This window comes from Ceratotherium simum, chromosome 14 (assembly GCF_057802395.1).
Source record: "Ceratotherium simum simum isolate JZ-2026a chromosome 14, ASM5780239v1, whole genome shotgun sequence".
Lineage (NCBI taxonomy): Eukaryota > Metazoa > Chordata > Mammalia > Perissodactyla > Rhinocerotidae > Ceratotherium > Ceratotherium simum.
In genome coordinates, this window is record NC_141913.1 from 6,396,868 (window position 1) to 6,422,360 (window position 25,493).

Sequence of the window (25,493 nt, forward strand, 5' to 3'; positions counted from 1 at the left end):
AAACCAGCAGTCAGGCTTGGAGCAGGCAGGACGACTCACTTTAGAGACCCCTTCCCCGTGTCCAGGCAAGCTGCATTATACAAATTACAGTGCTGAAGACCACAGGCTACTGCACAAAACATCACCAGAGAAAACACACGAACCAAATACCAAGAAAACAGACTCCTAACCTTAAATTGTCTTCTCAAAGTATAGAGATGGGACTCTAGGAATGTGAAATATAAGGAAACACAAACTAACACAACAGAAAAAATTCAAGAAAACTACTGCACTATTAGACTCTTGAATTCAGCAAGCATAAAGAGCAGACTTAAAATTCGCCAGGCACAGTCATTTTCTGAGCTTTCCCCCACGTAAAAATACAGTAGGAATAGAGAAAATTGTTTCTTTTTAAAAATCTCCTCACATTTCATATTACAGTATCAGTATTTACACAGTCTGATTTCCATAACAAAAATTTAAAAATCTATAAGTAAAAACAAATATAATTCCTCAAAATAATGTCAGTAAAACTGGGGAGAGAAGCTGAATGTTTCATGAAATGATCTTCGTAAGAAGACTCCATAAAAAGGGTCAGTGCTGCAAACATTCTTCCAGAACGTGCTATTGCAAACACATTCTCATCCTCAACCCACTTCACTCAGCCCACGGAAACAGAGGAAACAACAAGCCACTTTTCCTAAGAGAAGTTCAGCAGTGTTTCAAAGCTGCCTTCTTTCTCCTTCCTCCTTATAAAAACCATGAGATCAAAAATCAACGAACTTCAAACTCTGATTTCACCTGTTTCAAGTTCAAGAAATGCTCAAAGCCTCAGCCTTGGGATTCACACACATAAACACCTCACTTAAGTTATTTTCTGTCCAGTATCAAATAGAAAAAAACATGATCAGAAAGTTCTTTTAAAAGTCCCATAAAAATTTTTTTATTTTCTTATTTTAATTACATGATTATTATGAACTCTCCATATATCTTTTTTTGCTTATTTAAATTTTTTTAATTATTTAAAATTTTTTATTTAAAATTACTCTAAAAGTTTCTACAAAATTGGTATGAAGACTAATAAATCAATATATTATTTCCTAGAATCTAGTCAGTGCTTCTAAGATAAGTAGCAAAAGCTTATTCCAAAACACAGCGCCACTGGCCATCTCTGAAAATAGAATGAATTTCCCACTTTAGACACACGAGCTTTCTATCCTAAAAGAAGAAAACACTCCCTTTGTTCTTAACCAAAAAACAATATCCTTCCCATTTCCCCACGACCTCACCTCCTAACCATTTCAAAAATACAATTAAACTTGATGCCAAGGTGAGTGGCAGAACTTACAGTTGAAGATGCCTGGAGGTGGATGTTCGGTTACCAGGAGACAGTTTTCTTCATCACTGTTGTCCCCACAGTCGTTCTGTTGGTTACAGACTAGTGAACCAAGATACAAGCATTTACCGCTGGTGCAGGTGAATTTGCACTCTGAAAAAGTACAATATAAAACATTAAGTAGTCAATGCAAACTTAATACTGTTGAGTTATTTTTTTTCTTCCCCATTTGCATGCCATGATAGCTTGAGAACTCAGTCTACCTGGAGAGCCCAAGAACTGAACTCAAAGACAAGCTATCTTGGTACGGACTTTACTTCTACGAAATGCACAAGACAGTGCCCCAGGTACATTCTGGGGCCTCCACACATTACTCTTCCCACGTCTCTAACCCACAAAAAAGGTAACACAGGTGCTTTCTTTCCATGACCTGCCCAGCAAAAGTCAGAGCTATGGGGCTCTTATTTTGCTTGAAAAAAATCCTTGGCCATTTTCCACACCTCCAAAGATGACTTTGCAGCAGCAACTGGGGCTACAGTAGAACTTGGGAGCTCAGGCGTGACAAAAAGAGGCTCATATATTTTATTTCCAACTTGTCACTAGATATTGTGAAGCTCTGGGCAAAATATTTAACCTCTCTGGTGTTCATTCACCTTGTGCCTAAGAAAAAACAGGTTTAACACCAGGCGGGGTAGCACTGATGTCACAATGTAAAACATGGGAAAATAATGTGTGCTCTCTGCTACCTGAGAAGCATCCATGCCAAGCGCCATATGAGTGACTTAAAGAATAGGATTGAGCCCAACCCAAATCACTATAGGCCGCATTGAGCATGGGATCCCTGAAACCTGTACAAATCAATATTTGAAAATGGAATTTAATTTGATAAGACTTTAAAATAAATTTGCAAACTTAACATATTACTATCAATTTAAGCAATTAAGGATAAAGGAAATTACACAATTACATACACATGGGCACATAAACATCTATATATATCTTACATTGAATGTCACTTTGCATTTGACCGTGAGCTTCTTCCTAGGAGCACCCACAGAAGCTAGCAGGACTTGCACAGTACGTCCCACTCTGTGGGCAGCCAGTAGAAAACAACCTCAGGAAAAGGGTCCCAGGAATCCCCCCTGACGCTGACTATCACAGCCACCTCATTTCTCCTCGATTTTGTCTGTCTAGAATATGAGTGGAAGGCCTAGAGCAAGTCCAAGATCCTTTCAACTCTAAAATTGCATTATCCAAATGAAAGACTGGACATCAGCACACTGAGGCCTCCTCCAGTTATGCTAACAACACATAGGACTGCAAAGAAAATAACCCCTTATCTGTTGTAAAGAGACAGAATTTACATCCTCAAAGTATTTCTGTGACCCAGTATGAAAGGGATATCACAGTTCTCCATTTGTTCACATTCTCCTAAAAGAGTATAGAAAAACGGACCAATCACAGCCCCTGACCTAGTTTACAATAACATGTGAACACAACCCAAATGTACAACCACAAGTTCGTCACTGGCTGCACCGTCCAGGTTAAAATATCTATGTGCTGAGTGTGATCCAGGCCACGTGGCAGGAGCACTGCTGAAGCCAAACTCTCTCCCCATAAGGTGGAAAGATTAAAATCCAGCTGTTTGAAATCACATTTATGAAGTGACTTTTTTTTAACTTAATGGAAAAAAGGGATGTCAAGGAAAGAATTTATCTTCCTTTCCAAAAGAAATACTGGAGTTCAGATTAATACCAAACATGAAAAGGACATTAGCCAAAAACAGGTACTCCTGACGTCGCTGAAATGGTAATTGGAAAAAAGGGAATACTAACCCAAACTGAATTAAACTCCAACTAAAAAAGTAACCATTGCTGTGGTTTGAAAGGATCTCAGGTTAGACTACTACGTTCAAGTTCATGTGGAACTTTAACCCAGCAGGAAAATGAAACCACATCCACACTTTACTCATTTCAACTTGTACAAGGGAGCCCCAGTCTAGAGTAACAAAATATTTTCAAGGAAATGAATTATGTGATTCATTCATTCATATAACCAATATTTTAGTTCCTTCTATGTTATGTGCCAGGTATTGAGATATGAAAACACAGAGATGAAAAAGCAAGCCCTCTTCAAAGGGCTTACAATATAAATTTTTTTTAAATGTGAGCAGTGACTAATATACTTGCTACCTCCTTCCAAGGCATATTTTCCTTCTTTATATCCTTCACATCTAGAGTGTTGCCCGGTAAGTAATAGGCACTCAGTGAATCATATATTTGTTGAATAAATGAATGATCTAATCTGAGCCTCATAAGAACTCTGTGAAATAATTAAGGTAGATATTATTATTATTCCCATTTTATAGATGAGGAAATTAAGACTCAGAGATTAAGTGACTTGCCTATAATTAAACTGCTAATAAATGGCAAAATCCAGATGAGTGCCCAAATCCTCTGCCTCTTGTCTCAGTCTCTCCCCATCACTGCCTCTCAGTTTCAAAATCTGCTTTAATGAATGTGTAAGACTCATTTGTGGTGAGGATGCCTACATATGTAACAAAGTTCTCAAAACAATTTGTTTTCTTAAGTAGGCTTAACATTACTCAGGAAGCATGAACAAGGCTTCTGCTACTGATTTGCTTAGAAAGCCTTTACTTCTTAGATAACGGAAATATCAACATCAACTCACTGAATTTCAAATTCATAAAATCTAAATCTTCTCAATGGTGAGTCATTAGCTGAATATCAAACTAAAGGTCTCTCCATCACATGGCCACTTGAATCAAAACAACTTGATTGAAATTTTGAACCTATCAACTACTTGATGTGATAGAGAAAAGACTAGAAAATTGCTATAATGCTATTAAGTGTTAAAGATGAATGCTAAAGCTGGAATGAAACTGCAGACCAGAGTAAAATGTCTGTCCAGGTTAACATAACTGGTGTTGATAGAGGCAGGCTTCCAACTCGATCCTGACTCACCCTGCAAGGCCATCTTCACCATACTTTGCTATCCAAAAATCCAGTGTGTTTAGACATTAGGGGGTGGTCCTCTAATAACTAGGCTATTGTGATATTTCAAACAAACTAAGAACCCTAGATGAGAGGGTCTAACCTTGTCTGCTTACTGGAATCACCTGGGCATCTTTCAACACCACTGACACCTGAGCCCCAGCCCAGGCCACCGCTCTCACTGGCCTGAGGTGCAGCCTGGGCACTGGGGGTTTCTAGAGATCCTCAGAATGATTCTGATGGCAGTCAAGATGGAGAATCACTGCCTAGTGAGAAGAAGATAACTCACTTATATTAAGCCCTCTCTTTAGTTAATGGTATTTTATTAGAATGTTTAGTTGGTATTTGCTAACTGACCAAAAAAAAACAAAACTAAAAATTAATCTCTTAAAATAGGCAGGTATTGTGACAATTCCTGGAATCAGGGCCCAGTTGCTACAGCTCTGTACACTACATTTTGACACACTAGAACTAGAAAATATCCTCAATGAAAAAAACTCAAGTCAGAGGAAGACAGAAAAAATTTAAAAATATAGTTTCTTATTATATTTTGTACATTCTTTGTGGAACTTGTTGAGTATCTGTGCCAAGTCAGAAGGTGAAGGAAATCAAAGACTGTTAAACATTGGAAACATTTTGGCTACCAATTCATGGTGATTTCAGATATATAATATTGGAATGGAATACAAAATGAACAACTCAGAAACCAGTTTTTCCTTCAGGAGCTATAGATTTAATAAAAAATTTTGCAATATTTAATAATTCCTCTTCTTTAAAGTCAAGACTCATTAAACGAAGAAAATGGCATTCCTTTCTGCTATAATTCTCTGTTTGACTTATGAAAAAATTTCTAGAATCAGCAATAGATCTTAGAATCACTTTATATACTGTTAGTAATAAAGAATATTCTTCAAATTTGGGGTCTTCTTTAGTTTCTCTACATTCCTACATGAAGCATCTGATGAATTTCAGTGACTTTGAATTGTCATAGATTCATAAAATTCTAATGCTGAGAGGACCCTAGAAACACAGTGGTCCAACCTCTCATGTCACAGATTAGGAAACAGTCCAAAGGGAATTCCTGACTTATCCAAAGTCGAAGAAGGAATTTCCTGTAATGGCACATAAAACCCAAGATTTCTACCAAATGGTGGTGGTGGGGGACTTTTTGTCCTAAATCTCATTCTAATTATGTACAAAATAATATTAACCAGTTGGAGTATACCATTTGAGAGAGGAGAAAGGAAAAGAATGATTAAGAGAATTTCCTAATATTTTGTTACCTTTGAAATAAACAAGCAATTCTCAGAGTCCTGAAACCAGGAAAGAAATGAAATATTCTAAGGTGCTCTATGATAATTTCAAACTTTTATCCAAAAATCTATATTAAAAAAATTTTAAGGACCAGTAGCTTAACAATTTGAATACTCTAAACCTAAACTTGGACAGGATTCAAAGACAAATGTTCAATCTTGACTTCCAGGAGAACAAATTTGCATCTCAGAGACCAAAGTTAATCCACTTGGTAGAGTCAACATTCTATTAGTTAAAAGGCAACAAAAAGCACTTGAAAGATGCTAAAAGAGTAGATCTTAAATGTTCTCACCACAAAAAAAGAAATAGTAATTAGGTGACGTGATGCAGGTGTTAGCTAACAGTATGGCGATCATCATTTTGCAATATATAAGTGTAACAAATCAACACATACACCTTAAACTTACACAATGTTTCATGTCAATTATATCTCAATAAAGCTGGAGGAAAAAAGGCAACAAAAAGTTGTTCTCAATTTTTCCTACACTGTTTTAAAAGCCTTAGCCTTAGTTTTCACAGATATGATTTCAGTCACAAAATAAGGACCTATATACAGTATTACATCACAGCTGTAAAATCAGCCTTTTTTGTGAACTGGCAAAGTAGTCTATGGTAGCTATTTCTGTTAAAATTCATAGAGCAACATCAACCCATTCAGTGCACACTTCTATCATTCACAAACCTGAAAACTGAGAGTGATTCTGGCTCCAACATTGCTGACAGCAAAATCTAGAACTTGCTCTCAGTAATGGAGGCCTTCTCAATGTACTTACATTGTGAATAACAAAGAGATTCAGTTTAGCCACTAGCAACCTATAAGTGAAGAATTAATGTTTCTAAAGTTAGTACAAATAATTTTACCATAACCAATGTAAGTTTAGTATAGAGGTGATGATATTTTTATTGATTTATATATACACTGCCTATTCCCCTGCAAGGTACAAGATTGTGTATCATAAAAGTAAAGTTCAATAAAAATGAAAAACAACCAGTAAAAGACAAAAAACATGAACCTAGAAATGCAGGGGAAAGAAGAAAAACTTTGAGACTGAAGAGAGTTCTAGTAACTGGGCACTAAACCGAACTCCAAGCAAACGAGCTGCCACAGAGACAAGGAAACCAGAGGCATGGGGGCGAGCCCTAGCTGGCCCATAGTGGTAAGTATTCCAATTAATCAGAAACAGACTTTCTCCTGCTTCTAAGACTTAAGAGGATCCGTCACTCTTTCTCTTAAAGGGTGCTGTACAACAATATGGAGGCTATCTTAGATACTAATTTTATAAAAAAGGGAAAAGGACCCATATTGATATTTCCTCTATCAGCCTTCAGTGAAGTTGGAATACTGGAGTAATTTCTATAAAGGGAGCCAGAATGATGGCATCCAGAAAGTAAAGCTTTGAGAATCTTCAGAAATGAAAAAGTTAATCCTTAGGGTTATTCTTCTCAACTGTCAGATTTTGACAGCATGTGAACGGCATAGGATGATATACACACATTCTCCTATAAAATTTTTCAGTGCAAGGAATACATTTTGAGTAACCTGTAAGAGACTTAATACTCACACATTATCAACATTGATCTCCTTGGAAATCTGAGGGAAGAGATCTGCAGAAGTTTCTTGTGCCTCACCTAACATCACACAGCAATTTACACGGCACGCCAAGAGTCAAACGTAAAGACACTGCATCACTAACGACACTCTCCTCCCTCACTCAAAAACAGGGGTGACTTTCCTGATCATAAATTTGGAACAAAGGAGAATTTAATCTGAAGGTTTATATTCTGTGTAATGAATTAAGTTATCCCACAAGCATTTAATAAAAGTCGTATCCTAAGTGGTGCTACTGAAACCATAGCTATCCTTCAGAAAGATGAATCTGACACGATAAAAGGATATTTTCCCATATAATAAAATTAACATAGAAGAGCCTCCCATTGAAGATAGTAATAAAATTTTTTTTAACTCAATACACTTTATGATATGGCTTATTGTTCCCAGTATGGTGCTGAAACGATGATTTTAATATGTCTGAAATTCTCCGAGAACCATAAGTGAAAAGTGGGCTCTTAAAAGTTCAAGGTACTTTCAGGCTTTAGACTTCTAGTCCTACAATTACCCTTTGGAGCAGCTTGAAAAAATTACCCAACTTTCCTCAAAAAACCATCAGGCATTTTAAAAATCAGTAAAAGTCCTTTAGGACTTGAATTGGCAAATAGCAATATTTCTTTTCCATCTTTAAAACCAATGAATGAATGAATTTCTGTGTTTTTCTATATATAAAATGTGAGGAGGTATTCTTCTTAGAACAGTAATGAAAGCAAGCAGGTAAGAACCACCTTAAAACACTGAGGAACAAAAAAGGTGTATCAACATATGCAATGCACATGGGAAAATAGTTTGAAAGGATACTAAGGAAAATACAGACAGTGGCTACCTCTGGGTGCTGAAGTCACTAGTAATTTGTAAGTTTCTTGTGAATTTTATATATGATTTTATAATTAGGAAAAATACAAAGCCTATTTTAAGGGGAAAAATCTCTGTGAAAACCAAACGTTTGTAGAATTCCAAATCCATCACAATCCTACTTTTAAAGGCACCTAATAAAGTACCTAATTCCCGATGGCATCATCCAAACAGAAATCCAGACACATGGCTCCAACCCCACAAGGATAAACACGATTTCAGTTACATTTCATTTCATGAAGTACATATTGAGCACCTACCATGGGTGGAGCAGCAGTAACAGTAGGGATACCAGCTGGCAGTATCTGTTTGAGTAATTGTCTGAAGGGAAAGGAGGTCCACCATGAGCTCAGGCTGGTCCTGTGGAGCCTTGTAGGCCACTGGACAGAAAGCAGCTTTTACTCTAAGTGAGGCATTAAAGGATTTTGAGCCCAAGGACTCATACACTCTGACATTTTAAGAAATATTTCATTGGGGCTGGCCCGGTGGCATCATGGTTAAGTTCCAGCACACCACTTTGGCAGCCCAGGGCTCGCAGGTTCAGATTCCGGGCATGGACCTACACACCCCTCATCAAGCCATGCTGTGGCTGGGTCCCACATACAAAATAGAGGAAGACTGGCACAGATGCTAGCTCAGGGCCAATCTTCCTCACCAAGAAGAAGAAAAAATTTTACTGCAGTACTGTGTGTGTGTGTGTGTGTGTGTGTGTGTGTGTGTGTGCGCGTGAGTGATTCAGGAAATTGGCTTCTCTTCCAGCTCTTAAACTAAATATTGTGTTTACCTTCAGGCAAGAATCTTAACCTCTAGATTCCCTACTGATAAATGAGGTGCCTGGATTAAACCAGCAGTTTTGAATCTTTCCTCTGAACAACCTAGGTGTTCCCCTTGAGGCCTCAGAGTCTTTGGCAGAAGATGGGGTGGGGGTGGCGTCAGTAAAGGAACCCTGGCAGGTCCAGTAAGATCTGCATACAGGTTAGGCTTTCCTCTGAGATTTCATTGGAAAAAGGCACCCCCCTGCTAAAATACCTGAAAGCCACTGAATGTCTTACATTCTAAAAGTCCTTTCAGTTCTTACAATCCATAACTCCATAAAATTCCAAAACAAGGAAGAATCTTTTTTCAATTATTTTACTGAGGTCAGAATGGTTTATAACATTGTGTAATTTCAGGTGTACATTATCGTTTATCAGTTTCTGTACAGACTTTACTGTATTCACCACCAATAGTCTAATTTTTATCCATCAGCATACATATGTGCCCCTTCAACCCTTTCACCCACCCCCTTCCTCTCTGGTAACCACTCATCTGTTCCCTTTATCCATGTGTTTATCTTCTATATATGAGTGAAATCATATGGTGTTTGTCTTTCTCTGTCTGATTTATTTCGCTTAACATCATACCCTCAAGGTCCATCCACGATGTTGCAAATGGGACAATTTTGTCTTTTTTATGTCTGAGTAGTATTTCATTGTATACATATATAGCACATCTTCTTTATCCATTCATCGGTTCATGGGCACTTGGGTTGCTTCCATGTCTTGGCTATTGCGAATAATGCTGCAATGAACACAGGGGTGTATAAGTCTCTTTGAACTGTTCATTTCAAGTTCTTTGGATAAATACTCAGTAGTGAGATAGCTGGATTGTACGGCAGTTCTATTTTTAATTTTTTGAGAAATCTCCATACTGTTTTCCATAGAGGCTGTACCAGTTTGCATTCCCATTAGCAGTGTATGAGGGTTCCTTTTTCTCCACATCCTCTCCAACATTTGTTATTTTTTGTCTTGGTAATCATAGCCATTCTGACAGGTGTAAGGTGATATCTCACTGTAGTTCTGATCTGCATTTCTGTAATAATTAGTGATGTTGAACATCTTTTCATGTGCCTATTGGCCATTCGTATATCTTCTCTGGAAAAATGTCTGTTCACATCATCTGCCCAGTTTTTCACTGGGTTGTTTTTTTGTTGTTGTTGTTGTTCAGATGTATGAGTTCTTTATATATGTTTTGGTAATTAACCCCTTGTCGGATATATGATTTGCAAATATTTTCTCCCAGTTGGTCAGTTGTCTTTTTGCTTTGTTCATGGTTTTCTTTGCCTTGCACTAGCTTTCTAGTTTGATGTAGTCCCATTTGTTTATTTTTTCTTTTGTTTCCCTCGCCTGAGTAGACATGGTATTCGAAAAGATGCTGCTAAGACCAATGTCAAAGAGCGTACTGCCTATATTAAGAAAGAAATTTTAAAGAATGAAATCCCACTTTAGCCCTTTGGTACTTCTGTTGCCTGCTCTTGATTATTCTAATGATTATCCAAATGACAGGTGATTTTTCAAATGTCTGAATTCTGGTACATATTGATTATCAACATAATACATATTGACATATATCAATTATCAACACTACCTCTATGGGATCCTTCGTATCAGCTATATAAACATGCTGTAACTTCCCCTACCTTTAAAATAAAAATGCTCTTGGCCCCATTCTCCATTCCTCTGCTCCCACAGTTTAATGCCTCTATTTGTGATTCTCCTCTAAACAAATTCCAATCAGGCTTTGGCCCCCATCACTGCACCAACACTGCTTGTCTGGGTTACCAATGACCTCCATGTCATTAACTCCAATGTGGTCACCTCAGCCTCATCTTACTAGAACAGCTTTGACACAACTGATCACTCCTACTGCCTGGAATCAAGTGCTTCATGGATCCAAGGACACGTCCTCCTACCTTACTGACTGCTCCTTCTCTGATTCACCTCATCTCCCTGACCTCTTACCTTTAGAGCGCCCAGGCTCGCCCTCGATCCTCTTCTTGTTTCTATACACCTATTCTCTTGCGATCTCAAGCAGTCAAATGTCTCCATGCTAATGACTCCCACATTTATGCTGAACCTCCCGACCTCTCCCTAGACTCTCAATTCCTCCAATCACCTGTTCAACATCTCCATGTGGAATGAAATAGTCAGTTGAACTTATCACGGTCAAAAGCAAACACCTCATTTTCCCATGCAAACTGGCTCCACTCATAGCCTTCTACATCTTAGGAACTTCATCCCTCCAGTTGCTCAGGAAAAAACACTGGAGTCATCTTGGACTCTTTTCTTTCTCCAATCCATTAAGAAATTCTTTTAGCTTCACCTTCAAAATACATCCAAAAATTGGCCCCTTCTCACTGTCTCAATATAGTCACCCTAGTCTAAGGCGCCATAATCTCACCTAGATTACTTCAATAGTCTCCTAACTAGTCTCCCATTTTCTCCCTGTGTCCTTCCCAGCACATTCTAGTCCCAAATGGGCAGCAAGAATGTTCCTCCTAAAATGGAAGCCAGATCAGGTCTCTCCTCTGCTTAAAACTCTCAAATGGCTTCTATTTCACTCAGAGGGAACCCAAAATCCTTATAATGAGCTCTACACAACCCTCCATGATTGGGCCCTCATCAATTCTCTGACCTCCCCTCTCCTTCTCATAGTTGGCCCTGGGTACACTGGCCTCCTTGCTGTCCCCTGAACACACAGGGATCACCTACACTTGCTGTTCCTCTGCCTGGAACACACTTTCCCGGGATATCTGCTTGGCTAACTCCCTCACTTTCGTCAAGTCTTCGCTCAAATGTCACTATGTCTTTGGGGTCTTCTCTGACTACTCTGTTAGTCAGAGAAGACCCCCCTTCCCCATTACATACTTCCCATACTCCTGGCCCTTCCTAACCTCCTTTCTCGCTTTATTTTTCTCCACAACTCTTATTTCCTTCTAACATTATATCTAAATATATGCATAATGTTTCTTGTCTTTTTTTTCTCACTAGAACATACACTACATTTCCCACTAGAATATAAATTACATAAGGGCAGGTAGGAATTTTTGTCTGCCTAGTTTTACTGGTGAACACAGCCTATTACATAGTAAGCATTCAATAAATATTTGTTAAATAAATCAAGCAACAGAAGTAAAAGCTTGTCAGGAGGTTCTTATAGGAACCACAATTAACTAGTAGTATCCCTTTGAATAAAGCAAGTTTTCTCTAACTGAGCAAATATCCTTACTAGGGAGAAAGAGACTGAGAGAGAGAGAGATGGAAACTGAGGTAGAAAAGAGACAAAAAGAAGGAAACAAAACTCAAATATATTATTAGCAAATTATATAATATTCTTTAAGACAAAGAATTAGTTAAAATTATTAGCCAAAATAGTTTTTTAATTACCTGTGTTCTTCAGTAATGGAATCACTCTCTTTCTTGTCTTCAATGTCATAAATATTTAGGCTCTTTCCATCTGTCCCTTCTCAGTCATCTGGCTTAATTCCTAAATCATAATGTTCTCTCTCAGTGTAGGCCCCATGTATTTTGGAAAGAAAACCATTGTCTGGCTAAAGCATTGGACTATTTACTCAGGAAACAGCTAGCTCCTTCCCTCACAGCTTCTAGCACCTTGAGAACTGGATGTGGACACTGAGTTCTCCACCTGTCTTATTTTTTAATATCTGCAAACAAGCTCAGGAGCCGAGGAGTAAGGCAGGTATTTACCAATTCATGGTATTGCAGACCTAGTCCAGTCCTTAAGTTGATCACAGCTAGTTATTTCTTCCTATTTAGGTAAAAACTGCCTCACTTCTTGCCTTGGACCTACCACGGCTGTCTGCCTGGGGTCCTCCAACTGTCATCACCTTTTATGAAATTTCTCTTCTTGAAAACTTCTACCTTCCGAGACCTCCACAAAATCAAACCTTGCTAACCTCAAAAGTGCCACAGGGGGCTGGCTACATAAACTCCTGTGTTCCTGTCTCCTTTAGCCAACCCACACTAGAATTTTAAGATGGTATCTTTATACTTTTTTAATGGATAGTAGATACTCCACTGCAAGAAGAATGTCCCTTGCCCTAAACAAGGAAGGTTTGTTACTTTTGTTTTGTCTTTTCCCCTACTGATTCCTTAGAAGCCCTTCTTTGTCCCCTCAAACTTCCCACTTTACGCCTTATTCAGCCCTCCTGTCTCCCAGGATAAGCTGATGGCCTCATATTCATGATGGTGACATATCCAGCTGAGTCTCAAAGCTCCCTCATAACACACACAGCCCTAGAGATGCTCGGGGATGTTGGTAGACAGAGCTGTCTCTTCATCTCTAGAGGGAGACCTTTAGATACTTAAAATAATGGCTTTTGATTTTCACAACTAGTCAAATTTGAGGTCAGGAATCCATGTGGGCAGAAAGCCACTGCCATGTACTCCCTCAAATGCCATACTTTAGAGAGAGGAAAAATAGGGGGGCCTTCCCAGTTCTCAGCAGGAGACTCCCAGTGATCTAGGACCAATCCTGCCTTGGACAGGGCTAGGAACTTCTAGCCCTGCACTCCACTTCCATCCATGGTTACTGCTTTATTGGAGAAAACTACCTATTTCTGACAACCTAGGCCAAGTTCCACAAGGACAAGACTTTTTTTTGTCCTGAACACGCTCATTTCAGGCCTTTCATAAAGAATTTATTTTTAGTACCATGGTCCAATTAAGGATTTCCTGAATTCCTTTTGTCTATCTCCCCAGTAACCAAAAAGAGACTATTTCTGGTAGACTTAAGAGACTTCAAACCAATCTGACAAATAACCAGGACCAGGGTCTTCCACCTCCTCAAGGAAACATTAGTTGATAAAATTCCTACCTTCTGAAATTAACAACTAATGTCTTTCTGCTCAATTCTTCCCTGAGGGCGCACCCACCACGGAGCCTCTTTCATTTATGTGGTGTGACCTGATGACCCAGCACCCAGGAACTCTGAGCATCCTATTGCTCTTGGTCATTTGTCTGCAAATCTCCTCCTACTGATCACTTTGCTCCACAGACTGACCCTCAAGGAATCTTGTCTCCCTGTCACAGGCTAGAATCACTCTCAACCTTTGTCTGGCTTCCTTTCTGGCCCCCCTTCTGACAGAATGGGCCTCAAATGCCCTACTCCAAGGACTCATTCACCATTGCTGCAGCTGAGCCCAAATCAGCTGGACTGACAACCACAGTAGTATCAACGACTCCATAAGTGTGGAAGCAAACGATGAGAACAATTCATCCTCCCCAAGCCATCCACTCCAGTATGGAAATTCATGTTTGTCCTCACTCTAGCCTTAATGATCCTGCTGAAACTAACTCCACTCTATCTTGCTCTGTCCTTAATGGACATGGAAGTAACTGGTCTAGCTTAAATAACCATTCACCCCCTTGAACATGGTTCTGAGGTTACTCTTTAACTTTCTCATCTCCAAACTCTAATTTGTCAGATTTGTCCACATTACTGGAAGGAGTAAATACACTAAACGGACATAGAGTCAAGTTTTAATTTTATTTCACAACCAATATAGGAGTTTTTCTCAATACTATTTCTGTAAACAAATTTATAAAACAGCAATAATAACTGACATGAATAAGAGACGAATATGGCATAGAATCTGAATCCTAAAACACACACTGAAAGCAAATTCATAAAAAATACAAACCAAAGTAATTTTTCTTTACATTCAAGTATAACAAAGTACCCTATTTAAAAATGTAACCTTCCCTATCCATGTCTAAGACTCCCTATCTACATTCCTTGCTTTACTTTTTCTATAGCACTTTTTCTATAGCACACCTTTTCATAAGTCATATAATTAACTTTTTGTTTTGTTTTTTTATGCAGTGATCTCTGATCACCAGAATGTAAGTTCATCTAAACGTAGGGAATTTTAATGGAATTGTTTATTGTTACTTTCCTGAGGCCTAAAACAATATCTGGCATGTAACAGGTTCTCAAAAAATATTTGTTGAATGAAGGAAAGTTTATTCTATCAAGGCAATTTTTTCTAAATCATAAATATCACATCACTTAGCTACTTTAAATCCTTTAATAGATTCCCATCAGCTTCAGAATATAGTCCATATTAGCTAGGCATATAAGACCCTTCCTCCTAACGTGGTCCTGACCATCTTTCCAACCTCATTTCCCAACTCCTCTACACATCACCCTGGAAGCCAGACACACCAAAACACGAGGATGTTCTCAAGCATACCACAGCTTCCTGTCATTGTGCCTTGATGCATACTATTTCTTCTGCCTGGAATAACTTGCTCCCCTTCCTTTACCTGAGAAATGCCTACGACCTTTCAGTAAAAAAAAAAGGGGGGGGGGGCTGGCCCGGTGGTGTAGTGGTTAAGTTCGTGCGCTCTGTTTCAGCAGCCCAGGGTTCGCACGTTTGGATCCCCAGCATGGACCTACTCACTGCTTATCAAGCCATGCTGTGGCAGGCGTCCTACATATAAAGCAGAGGAAGATGGGCACAGATGTTAGCCCAGGGCCAATCTTCCTCAGCAAAAAGAGGAGGATTGGCAATGGATGCTGGCTCAGGGCTAATCTTCAACACCAAAAAAAAAAAAAAAAACACCATGTCAGTGAAGCCTTCCCCAGCCTCTCCATACCCACCCACAAATACTGCTGCCTCTATGTTCCCATGGCAACCTGTGCATCCCTCCAGTACAGCACTTGTCACAATGCTGTCATTATTTGTCTATTTGTCTTGTCTTGCCCACTGGCAAGACCTCTTGAGCCAGAGTACATCACATCTTTGCATCCCTAACATCTAGCACAGTAAGTGATTAATAATTGCTTCAACTTAAATTGAATCAAAAGCACTAGGGGGAGGTAAAGAGAGAAGTTCACTTTGGGGTTCAATTTTGTTTCATTCACCTGCACCTGAAATCTATACTTTCATCACAGACTATCCACACAGACATACAAGCTAAAGAGAAAGATGTAAGACAGAATAGTACATGCTTCACTCCACTGGTTTCACATTGAACCAGAAAGGCCCATTTGTCTCCGTTAATTCAAGCTATTAAAACTGTGTAAATCATACAAACTAGTATACTCATCTCCTCTCCACTACATGTTCAAATTAGAAGCCAATAAACACCAGAAGATAATATAAGTATATATATTTTTCACACAGAGATAAAATTATACACAGAAATTATAACATGTTAATGATCATAGGTTTCCTATAGAGTCAAAAAACACACGAGAAGGAACGACATGAACAGGACTTTGTACAACTCTTCAAGTGTACACGTGGGGAACAGCCACCAAGGATTTCTGTAGATAAATGAAAACAGTGAGTCAGCAACAAGAAATGCAGATGAGATGGGAGGGAGGAGGGCAAAAGGGGTGATAGGGCACATGTGCACAGTGATGGATGGTAATTAATCTTTGGGTGGTGAACATGATATAGTCTACACAGAAATGAAAATATAATGATGTACACTTGAAATTTATATAATGTTATAAACCAATGTTACCTCAATTAAAAACAAAAAAAGGGTCACAGTTTAATCTGAAAAAAAAAAAAAAAAGAAACGCAGACAAATGAGTGACTGAGTGTAAGTACCCATGGACTCAGCCCTCCCAGTCCCTGGAAGCAGCTGAAGTCACAACTCCATGGCAAATGTAGTAAATGGGGCTTTTCCTAAGTCTCCTTAAAATCACCTACTTTTTCTAAGGGCCAAAACTGATCAGAGTTCTAGACAAGTGGTGACTCACCAATATTATGAGATAAAATAAAGGCTTTTGGACACCAATAGTATTACAGCCATTCACTTATCAATCCTCAATAGCAGGTTAAGTTACGCTCAGCCAGGGAAAGCTGCTAGGATTAACCATGGGGCTCGCTCGACTCCCCAGGCTTCGGCTAATAACTGGAGCCACACCCCTTTCCCAGCATCATCTTTTAAATTCCGGTTAGTGGAGATCACGTTATAAGGTTGAGCTGCAAGCAGCTGCAGCCCACAGCCTTGCACAAGCAAATTAATAGGGAACTCTGAGCCTGTTACATCTAGGCAGTTGTACCTAACAACATACTCTTCTGGTGCACGGCTTGTGGAGACAGGAGAAGAGGACAAAGTAGATATGTTGCTAGAGACAAACCAGCAAGCATAGTTCTTTTTTATTGTTGTTGTTTTTAACAAATATATTTGCAGCAGTACGCAGTGTCTCTCTTTATTTGCAAGTGGCAATTAGTAAGGCCTTATTGTGCTAGAGACAGAGAATATTTCTTTGGATGTCGGGACTTGAAGGGCTAAAGCCCTTTTCTAAACTGTCACCTTCCACAGTGTGAGCCCCATGGGATCACTACACTGAGGTATTTTTTGATAATATAAATGTTTGATGGATAAAGGAATAATAAAATAGAATGAATTAAGGAAATACATACTGGCAAAAAGTTGCTATTAATTCAGTAATACTTAGAGATGAATGGGCAATTTGTTAATCACAACAGAAATTAAAATGTGTTCAGTCTACAACGAGCATCAGAAGTATGGGTCAGCCATTCTGTTGGAACCAATTGGTTACCTTATTGCCTGGGCCCTAGATCAAAGATGTTTCAAGCCATTCACATGGCTGCAGGACACGTATAGGTATAGTATGCACAAACCTGAGGCTTCAGGCACAGTGTGAGCTCATCCACATCCATGGTCTCCAGCCCCTGCCCACCAGCAGGCCTGCTTTACTATCCTCTGCAGAATGCGCTTTGCCTGCAGCTGACTCAGCTGGTGTAAATATCTACATTTCTGCTTCCCCTATGGTGCCCAAGGTATCTTTTAATTCTATGAACAGCAATCAGGGAAACACCAGGGCAGAGGGGGGCAGCCTCTCAGAAGAAGTTCTACAAAATGCAGGGAGGCAGGAATAAGAGGCAGCCGGCAGCAGAGTGCTGCACTCTCTTCTGCAGACGACAGAGCTCTGTCCTCGGTGCCCAGAGGCCTAGCAGAGACTCATGGAATCCTAAAGATTCCACATTGGAAGGAGACTTGGATTGGGTGGAACGGACAGTCGGGCTTTCTCAAGTGGGCAGCACTCACCCCTGGGCACAAAGGCCTGTACTGGTTTCTCCACAGCCTTGGACAAGTTACAGCTTCCCTATTCTTTAACTTCCCCTCCAGACTAACCAAAATTAAAGCAGTCACCATTCCAAACTTACTCTCACCAAACATCAGATGCTCTTAACTTTTACTTTCTTTATTGTCATTGTTATTTATTCAATCCCTTAGCATTCGGTCAACAACTACTATATGCCAGGTCCTGTACTAGGGGTTTTTTGCACATTATCTTAGATGAGGAAGCTGAGGCTCAAAAAGCTTCAATGAGGGCCGGCCCCGTGGCTTAGCGGTTAAGTGCGCGCGCTCCGCTGCTGGCAGCCCGGGTTCGATCCCGGGCGCGCACCGACGTACTGCTTCTCTGGCCATGCTGAGGCCTCGTCCCACATGCAGCAACTAGAAGGATGTGCAGCTATGACATACAACTATCTACTGGGGCTTTGGGGGAAAAAATAAATAAATAAATAAAATTTAAAAAAAAAAAAAAAAAAGCTTCAATGAGCAGACGGTCACCTGAAGAAGAGCCAGGAAACAACTCTTCACACGCTCACTCTCCCCTGCTCCAGGCACTGAGCCCCCTTGGCCCACACGGAGCCGTGGTGTGTGGGTGGGAGGTGGAGGGGCAGGAAGAGGGGGCTCCTGTGGTGACAGTGCTGACAGAGCTGCAACATCTGCAGACCGGAGGAGGGGGGTGCAAAGCCCAGGCTGCCTTCCTAAATTCCACACACCTTTCCTGTCTAATCTACTGCCTATCTCCAGGACAAAAATGATCTGGAAATAAGTGTCAAGATGTACAAAAGTATCCTCACACGTGGGCCCAGAAAAACATGCCCACAAACACCCCTACACACAGCAAGGGCCCAAAAGGCAACTTGAATATTCCATCCTGCACTTATCCCCTCTACAGAGACTTTAAAAAATTAGTCTGTGGTACTAAATGCAGAAAGATATTCTCTGCTCCTTTTAAAGTTCAATGATTATTTTGCTAAGTGACCCTGGTATGCTTTACTCTGTATAATGTGGAGGAAGGCTACTTAGGGGAGCTTCCCCATCCCTTCACTGCACCTGGGCGGCTGCTCAGATGAGACTATCCTGCTGACTTAAGTCTCCGCCAGGCTGCACTGAGTCCCTTCTATACTTGGGATGTAGAAGACTGAAGTGCCTTCCAGCACCAGCGAATGTAACTAATGTCTTCTTTGGGGTCCAGATCACTCTAAAGCGAGTATTCCGCAGTCACCCATTACCCTCTGCAAAGCTCAGGAAGTGAGGAGTCAGGGCTAACCGGGGACTACAGTGTTCTATAAGCCATGCAAGGAAGCTCCACACTTGGTCTCTGAAGCCTGAACAATGTTTTACTTGGATGTCTCTAGCAGAATAAACGTCGGAGCTCAAATAGGCTTTCATGAAGTTTATGTTCAATTAAGGCCTGTGTTCTGTTAAAGATATTCTGTGCTCTGCTAGGCTGTGTCCCAAGAACGCCCCCTCTTTAGAAAAGGTTCTCAATATTGTAGTTGTCACTTTTTCCATTATAAATCACAAAGAGTGGTAGCCAGTCAACAACAGACAGTTGTTTCTCCTCTGAAGACGCATGCAGAACAGTATAGCCATTCTGTTCTCATTCACCGAACTCAGACACATAATTTATGCAGGCTTTCAACAAGACGACCCAGCTGACGTCTGCGTAAGTGGGGCTTGTGTGAAGAGGTACACAGGAGTGTATGTCCAGTCTTCTACCAGCTGAGAACACAGAATGTCAGGGCTAGAAGAAACCCTAGAAATCAGGTAATCCAACTCCCTCATTTTAGAGATGAGAAATTACAGGCCCAAAGAAGAGAGGAGCTATAACAAGGAACTAGAATCAGAATGCCTGGGTTCAAATCCTGGTGTGACCATTTATTACCTGTGTGATCTTGGGCAAGTTACTTAACCTCTTTGGGTCACAGTTTGCATGCCTGTAAAATACAGACAATAGTATCTACCTCAAGGGGATAATTAAGGATAAAATTACATAATTTGTGTAAAGAACTTAAAAGACTCTCAGATTTATAACATTAGATCTGAAACTAAGTTTGGGCCAAATCATGATCCAAAACTTTGGCTTAATGACTTCCAAGCTAACTGCTTTCCTACTCAGATCATCATTATATTGCACAATACGTTATAAAATGACACAAAGATTGAACATCAAAGAACACACATCTGTTATATATGTCTATATACAAAGGTCCTTGTCCCAAAACTTATGTGGATTCCCAAATACAATTGCAGCATATAATTTCCCCAAATAAAATGCAGTAAAGTATAACTGAAAAATTTAAGGGACCCATTTAGACTCTTAATGATTCTATAAATATAGCCCTAATGTAATTTATAAAGCTAATAAAATACATTCCAACTGAAGCATTTACTGCAAGTTTTTTATTATTGGTGACAAAAGTACAGGAAGAAGTTCTTTATGTCATACAATCAAGCCACAACTGAATTCAATAATCTTTGTTTTCATTTACACAAAATTCCTATTTTCAGGTTTTGAGACCCAATTGTACAAAGAGTCTAAAGGTGGCAGGGTTGGGCTGAAAGCTCCCTGAGGGTGGGAGTCACGTGTGACGGTCTAGTACTCTATCACTGGCACAATGCCTGGCTCACAAATAAATGCTTCTGAAACCAAACTACTGTCTGGCAGGCAGTGCCAGCAAACCATAGCTCAAAATGTTTGTTCGTTAGCTGCTATTCAAACCTTTGAACTTGGCACAGCAAAGGTGGTTTAGGTGTCTCAACATAAAATGCACAAAAGTACAGGTTATTCAAAAGTTGACCATACTAGACCTGAGGGCCGTCCATAGCGACAAGAGCCTGAAATGGAATAATAAAGATCCAGAACCCATAAGAGATGAGGCTGGAGACAGAAAAAACATGAGAAGAGATCCGGGGCAGTGATGGGAGATGCAGTTTTAAGGGCCCCTCAGGCAGGAAGAATGATCTGGAAGAGGCCTGGCTTGGGCCATGTCCAATGGCATGAACCTTCACGTCCCAGGTGGCAAGTCAGACAGGAGCACAGGGGCTGTGAGTCACTAGAACCAGGTGAGGTTCCCAATAAAGATGGCACTGAGCTAGCCCCTAAAGGCGAGTGTCCAGGCAGGGATGGCAGTCCTGGTATAGACCCAGTGCCCAGGAAAAGGCAAGCATGAAAGAGCCTGCTCCCAGCACCATGAGTGCCCCCATGGCCAGGGCAGAGGAAGAATGGGACTAGCCTGTGAGGGTGTCCAGTGACAAGCAAGTGTTCCAGGGCTCAGTGCAGGCATAGGACTCCTGAACATCCCGGAATCCCAGCCTCCAGGACTATCAACACTTAAAGAGGTGAGTCGAAGAACTGGGAAAGCCTTTCATTTCCGGGGCCTCTCTTCTTCAGTGGATGAGTGTTACCTACCAACACAGACCTGCACCCCAGTCGTGTTAGGATTTGGTATGTTGTAAACGTATTGTAAAGAAGGTAGATAAAACAAAACACACAAAAAATTGCCTATAACAAATTAATTGAGCAAATAGGAATTCTGACATCACCAGGCCACTGTAATGGGGGCATGAATTTGTGTGATTTGAAATATATCAAACTATCAAATCATTAAATTATTTGCAAAGAAAGTAATATTTAGGCCCTCACATTAAAGCAGAAAAAATTGTTTGGTTTTCCTTAGCACCTTACTTTTGCACTGAACTTTTGTACAAAGCTCGTGAATTATATATGGCAGTGAGACAGAAGGAATCAATTTATACAAATACATTTCTTAAAATACTTTCTCTAATTTTCAGGTCTCGGTCAGATCTTGGCCTGGTCTATCTCTACCACACTGAGATATGAACTATGGAATGTCAAGCTATAAGCCATTCCCCATTCAGAATTAACTGCCCTGATTTTTCTAACGTAGCAATTCATTTCAGAGGCAGTATAGCACAGTGGTTAAGAGTGGACACTGCTGCCAGAGCATCTGGGGATTTGAAGCATGGCTCTATTACTTACCGGCTGTGGAACACTGGACAAGTCACTTAACCTCTTTGTGCTTCAGTTCTCTTAAGCTATAAAAAGGAGACAGAAAGAACACCTATCTCATAAGGTTGCTATGAGAATTAACTCAAATAACATAATTAGAAAGCACCAATAGTGTGTGGCATAGAGAGCACCATGTAGGTGTGTGCTATGATTATTAATGATACCTTCTATTATAACAAATTTGTTTTTTTCCCTTTACTATAAACCTTGTGTTGTTCATATTTTTTCACCAATAGCATGCAGTAGAGCTTTTTCGCTAGAGCAAATAAATTTTTTGCAAATAGAAAATAAAATTTTGTTGAATAAATGAGTGAATGAGTGAATTCCTATTTCAGTAGATATAGGTCCAAATGTTTTAAGGCACCAGCATCATACCAAGAAACAGACATCTGAAGTAGACACAGACCTTTCCCTAAGCCACTATATATTAACACAATGGCTCTTTGATGAAGTCTGTTTTCACTATTTATCTCTACAGTAGGGTGTGACAAGGAGCCCTGCTTACTTCACGCATCAAATAAGATAATGGACCTATGAGTGAAAGTGGAACCACAAACCACTAAAGACAAAGTTACTGTCATTGTTGGAAAGAAAACTGGAAACAAAACCAGAATTTCAAAAGTGATGGTGCTGGGATGATCCTATTGAAAATAGGATCACAACTTGAAAAATGGCAAGAACCTGAAGAGGTCCAGGGCTGCCACATGTTCTGGCTAGTGAACACAGCAATCATGATCATTCACATTTGTAACTGGGCAAGGGACTTCATGAGCATTATCCCATTTAAGCTTCACAACAAACCCACAAGAGGTATTACTGGGCATGACTGGGCCCACTTTCCCAAGGGTAAACTGAGGATGATGTTTAGCCACAGTTCAGAACAGCCAGCATGTGGCAGAGTACAGACTCACACCTAAGGGTTAGGACTCCAGTGTCCAGTATCAGATCTGCTAACAAAGAAATCTTTCCTTCAATCCAGCAGCTTCCATTATCACAAAGAATCAAAGCCCCCCACCAGACCCATGTCATTATTAAAGATCTTGTTGACCCTCCCTACAGCCCCCTGACTTGAAGTCACTGAGTGACTAACAGCCAATGTAGAGCCCACAACCAAAGATCTCTACAGTGGGCAAAGCACCATGGAAATGAGGCCAGGAGCCACCTAGCCTTCCATTCTGGAAGGCTCTCCACTGGGACCCAAATGCAGCTTCAAGAAGGACTGACTCGGGGTGGAAGCACCCCATCCAGGCAGACAAGCCTGCCCATCCACCCTGCTAACTGATGGTGCAGCAGATGAGGCGGCCAGCAGTCCTTGTCTCCAGGCCACAGACTTGGAGAATTGGAATTTAGTGGGAAAGATGATACAGCGGACTCCAAAGAGTTGCCAAGACCTGTCCTGGGGGGTGAGGTTTGTCCCTCTGGTAAGCCGGAAGTATCGCCCACTTCATGTATTAACCCCTGGGGCTATTTCAAAAACAAATCAGCTCCCATCAGTACTCTATACCTCGCAGCCCCAGGAGCATGGCCAGCTCCCTCAGACAGTCTTGACCACAGATGAGACACATCTACTCCCCAACCAGACCTCCCTGAGTCCAGAAAGTACTCATACCTCATCCTCAGTGGAGCAGCGGGAGGACCTCCCCTGCTGCTCTTCAGAACAGTCTAATCAACAACCCAGGCACATCACATGCTGGAGATAGGCACAAACCCCATTTGTTGGGAAGGATAATTATCTGGAGAAAGGTCATTCCTTTAGTTTATTACCCATCTTAATGAACAAATGCAAATGATGGATCTTTTTCAGGTCATAAGAGACTATGTGTGTTTTAGAAATGTGAATAATCTCTTAGCTGAGGAGTAAAGGAGCACTTCAGGGAGCAAAGACCCCATGTTATACTCTTACAGAGATCTCCATGCAAAGGATGCCCCCAAACATCTCATCTCCAGTTTGAACTGCAGGCGAATCTCAATCATCCATGGTCATGGGTGAAAACAGCAGCAAGGGTGATCCTCCAAAAAACTGTTTACATAGGCTTCACCAGGAGGTTTTGTACTTTTTTGTGCATAAAGATGAGCCTGGCATTCAGGGAGTTTACTTCATGGCAAATAATGAAGCCACCCTCAGAAGGGCTATACTGTCAAAGGGCTGAGGGTCGTGTGGGCTCCCTCCTGCTCTGAGCTCCCCGACACGTCAAGCAAAAGAAAGTACAGGTGAGTGTTTGAAAGCCAGCCTCCTGGTTCACTATCCTTGGCCCGAGAAGATGAGGCTTTTTGGTTTAATGGACTTCCTGCTGGGCCACAGTAAACACAGAAATGCAAAAGTAAGTAAGAAATGGTGAATTGTGTCAATGGTGGACTTCACCATATTCTCCAGTTCATCATATAATTATAAAATTGAAACACGATTTCCTTCTTTAAATCCAGATTCCACAGCCTGATGTCAAAAGCGCTCCCGGATCTGAGTCCTTCCTACCCTTTGGCCTCTAAATGACAATGACAATAGTGATGCTGACTATCCCAGGAACTGAACTGGACACTCTACATGCACAGCTCCATTTAATCCAATGAGGTAGGTATCAATAATCCCATCCTACAAGGATGCAACAGGCTCCAAGAAAAGGAGGAAATGACTGTTTCTCAAGTCTGCTTAGCTCCAAAGCCCACCTGTTTGTCCCTTCAACCAGAAGACCCACTTTCTAAAGGCAGGCACTTTGACTTGTTCATCTTTGTATTTCTTTTGTGCCTAGCACAAAACTAGGCAAAAGGTAGGCCTCCAATAGGTATTTATAGAACAAAGGCTGACCATACAGTTCATCTATGGTTTGAGAAAGTATGTCCAGAATACCACCAGAGAGAATGTCATCCATTTATTTAATTGCCACAAAGAAACAAAACTTGGATGTGGCTAGAAATGCTAACACTCTTTTATAGCTATCGTTTTCCGCAATGATTTCATGTGCCAATTGTATCCTTTTATATAAAGAAGATATACAATTATTCGGAAAAACTTACTAAGTAATGCAAATTATTACACAGCAACCTCAATAAACACTGGACATCCAGTAAAATTTGCTGACTGACTGAATGACTGACTAGAACTCCTTGATTTCTAAAGACGTAATTTCTGTACTCATACAGAGTCACTATTGCTTTCCCCAAATCACATTCTACCATGCTATTTTCTGTAAAAGATATTGTTTTTGGACAATTACAACAAGCACCTGGTCACAGACCTGAGGCCTCAAGCGCTCACACTAGAGATAGGGTTAAAAGGAGAAATTCAGTTTTCAAAGAACTTGACACAGATTTAAAATATACTGTGATACAAACTCCTGCATAAGCATTCATTTACTTTGTCCAAATTTTCTATCAGCTTAAACAGAAAATAGTTGGAATTTATGAAAAGTCAACCAATTGCATTTCAGTGAGTGGCAGACATTCACAATTC

General features: G+C 40.4%; 1 protein-coding gene across 1 annotated transcript in view; it reads right to left on the reverse strand.

The window, feature by feature from the left end:
* LDLRAD4 (low density lipoprotein receptor class A domain containing 4) overlaps positions 1–25,493 on the reverse strand; it is a 392,230-nt gene that overhangs the window by 214,908 nt on the left and 151,829 nt on the right. Inside the window, exon 4 of the mRNA XM_087438921.1 lies at positions 1,328–1,468. Within this exon, the coding sequence (XP_087295047.1) occupies positions 1,328–1,468 (141 nt within the window). The remainder of the gene's footprint in view (positions 1–1,327; positions 1,469–25,493) is intronic.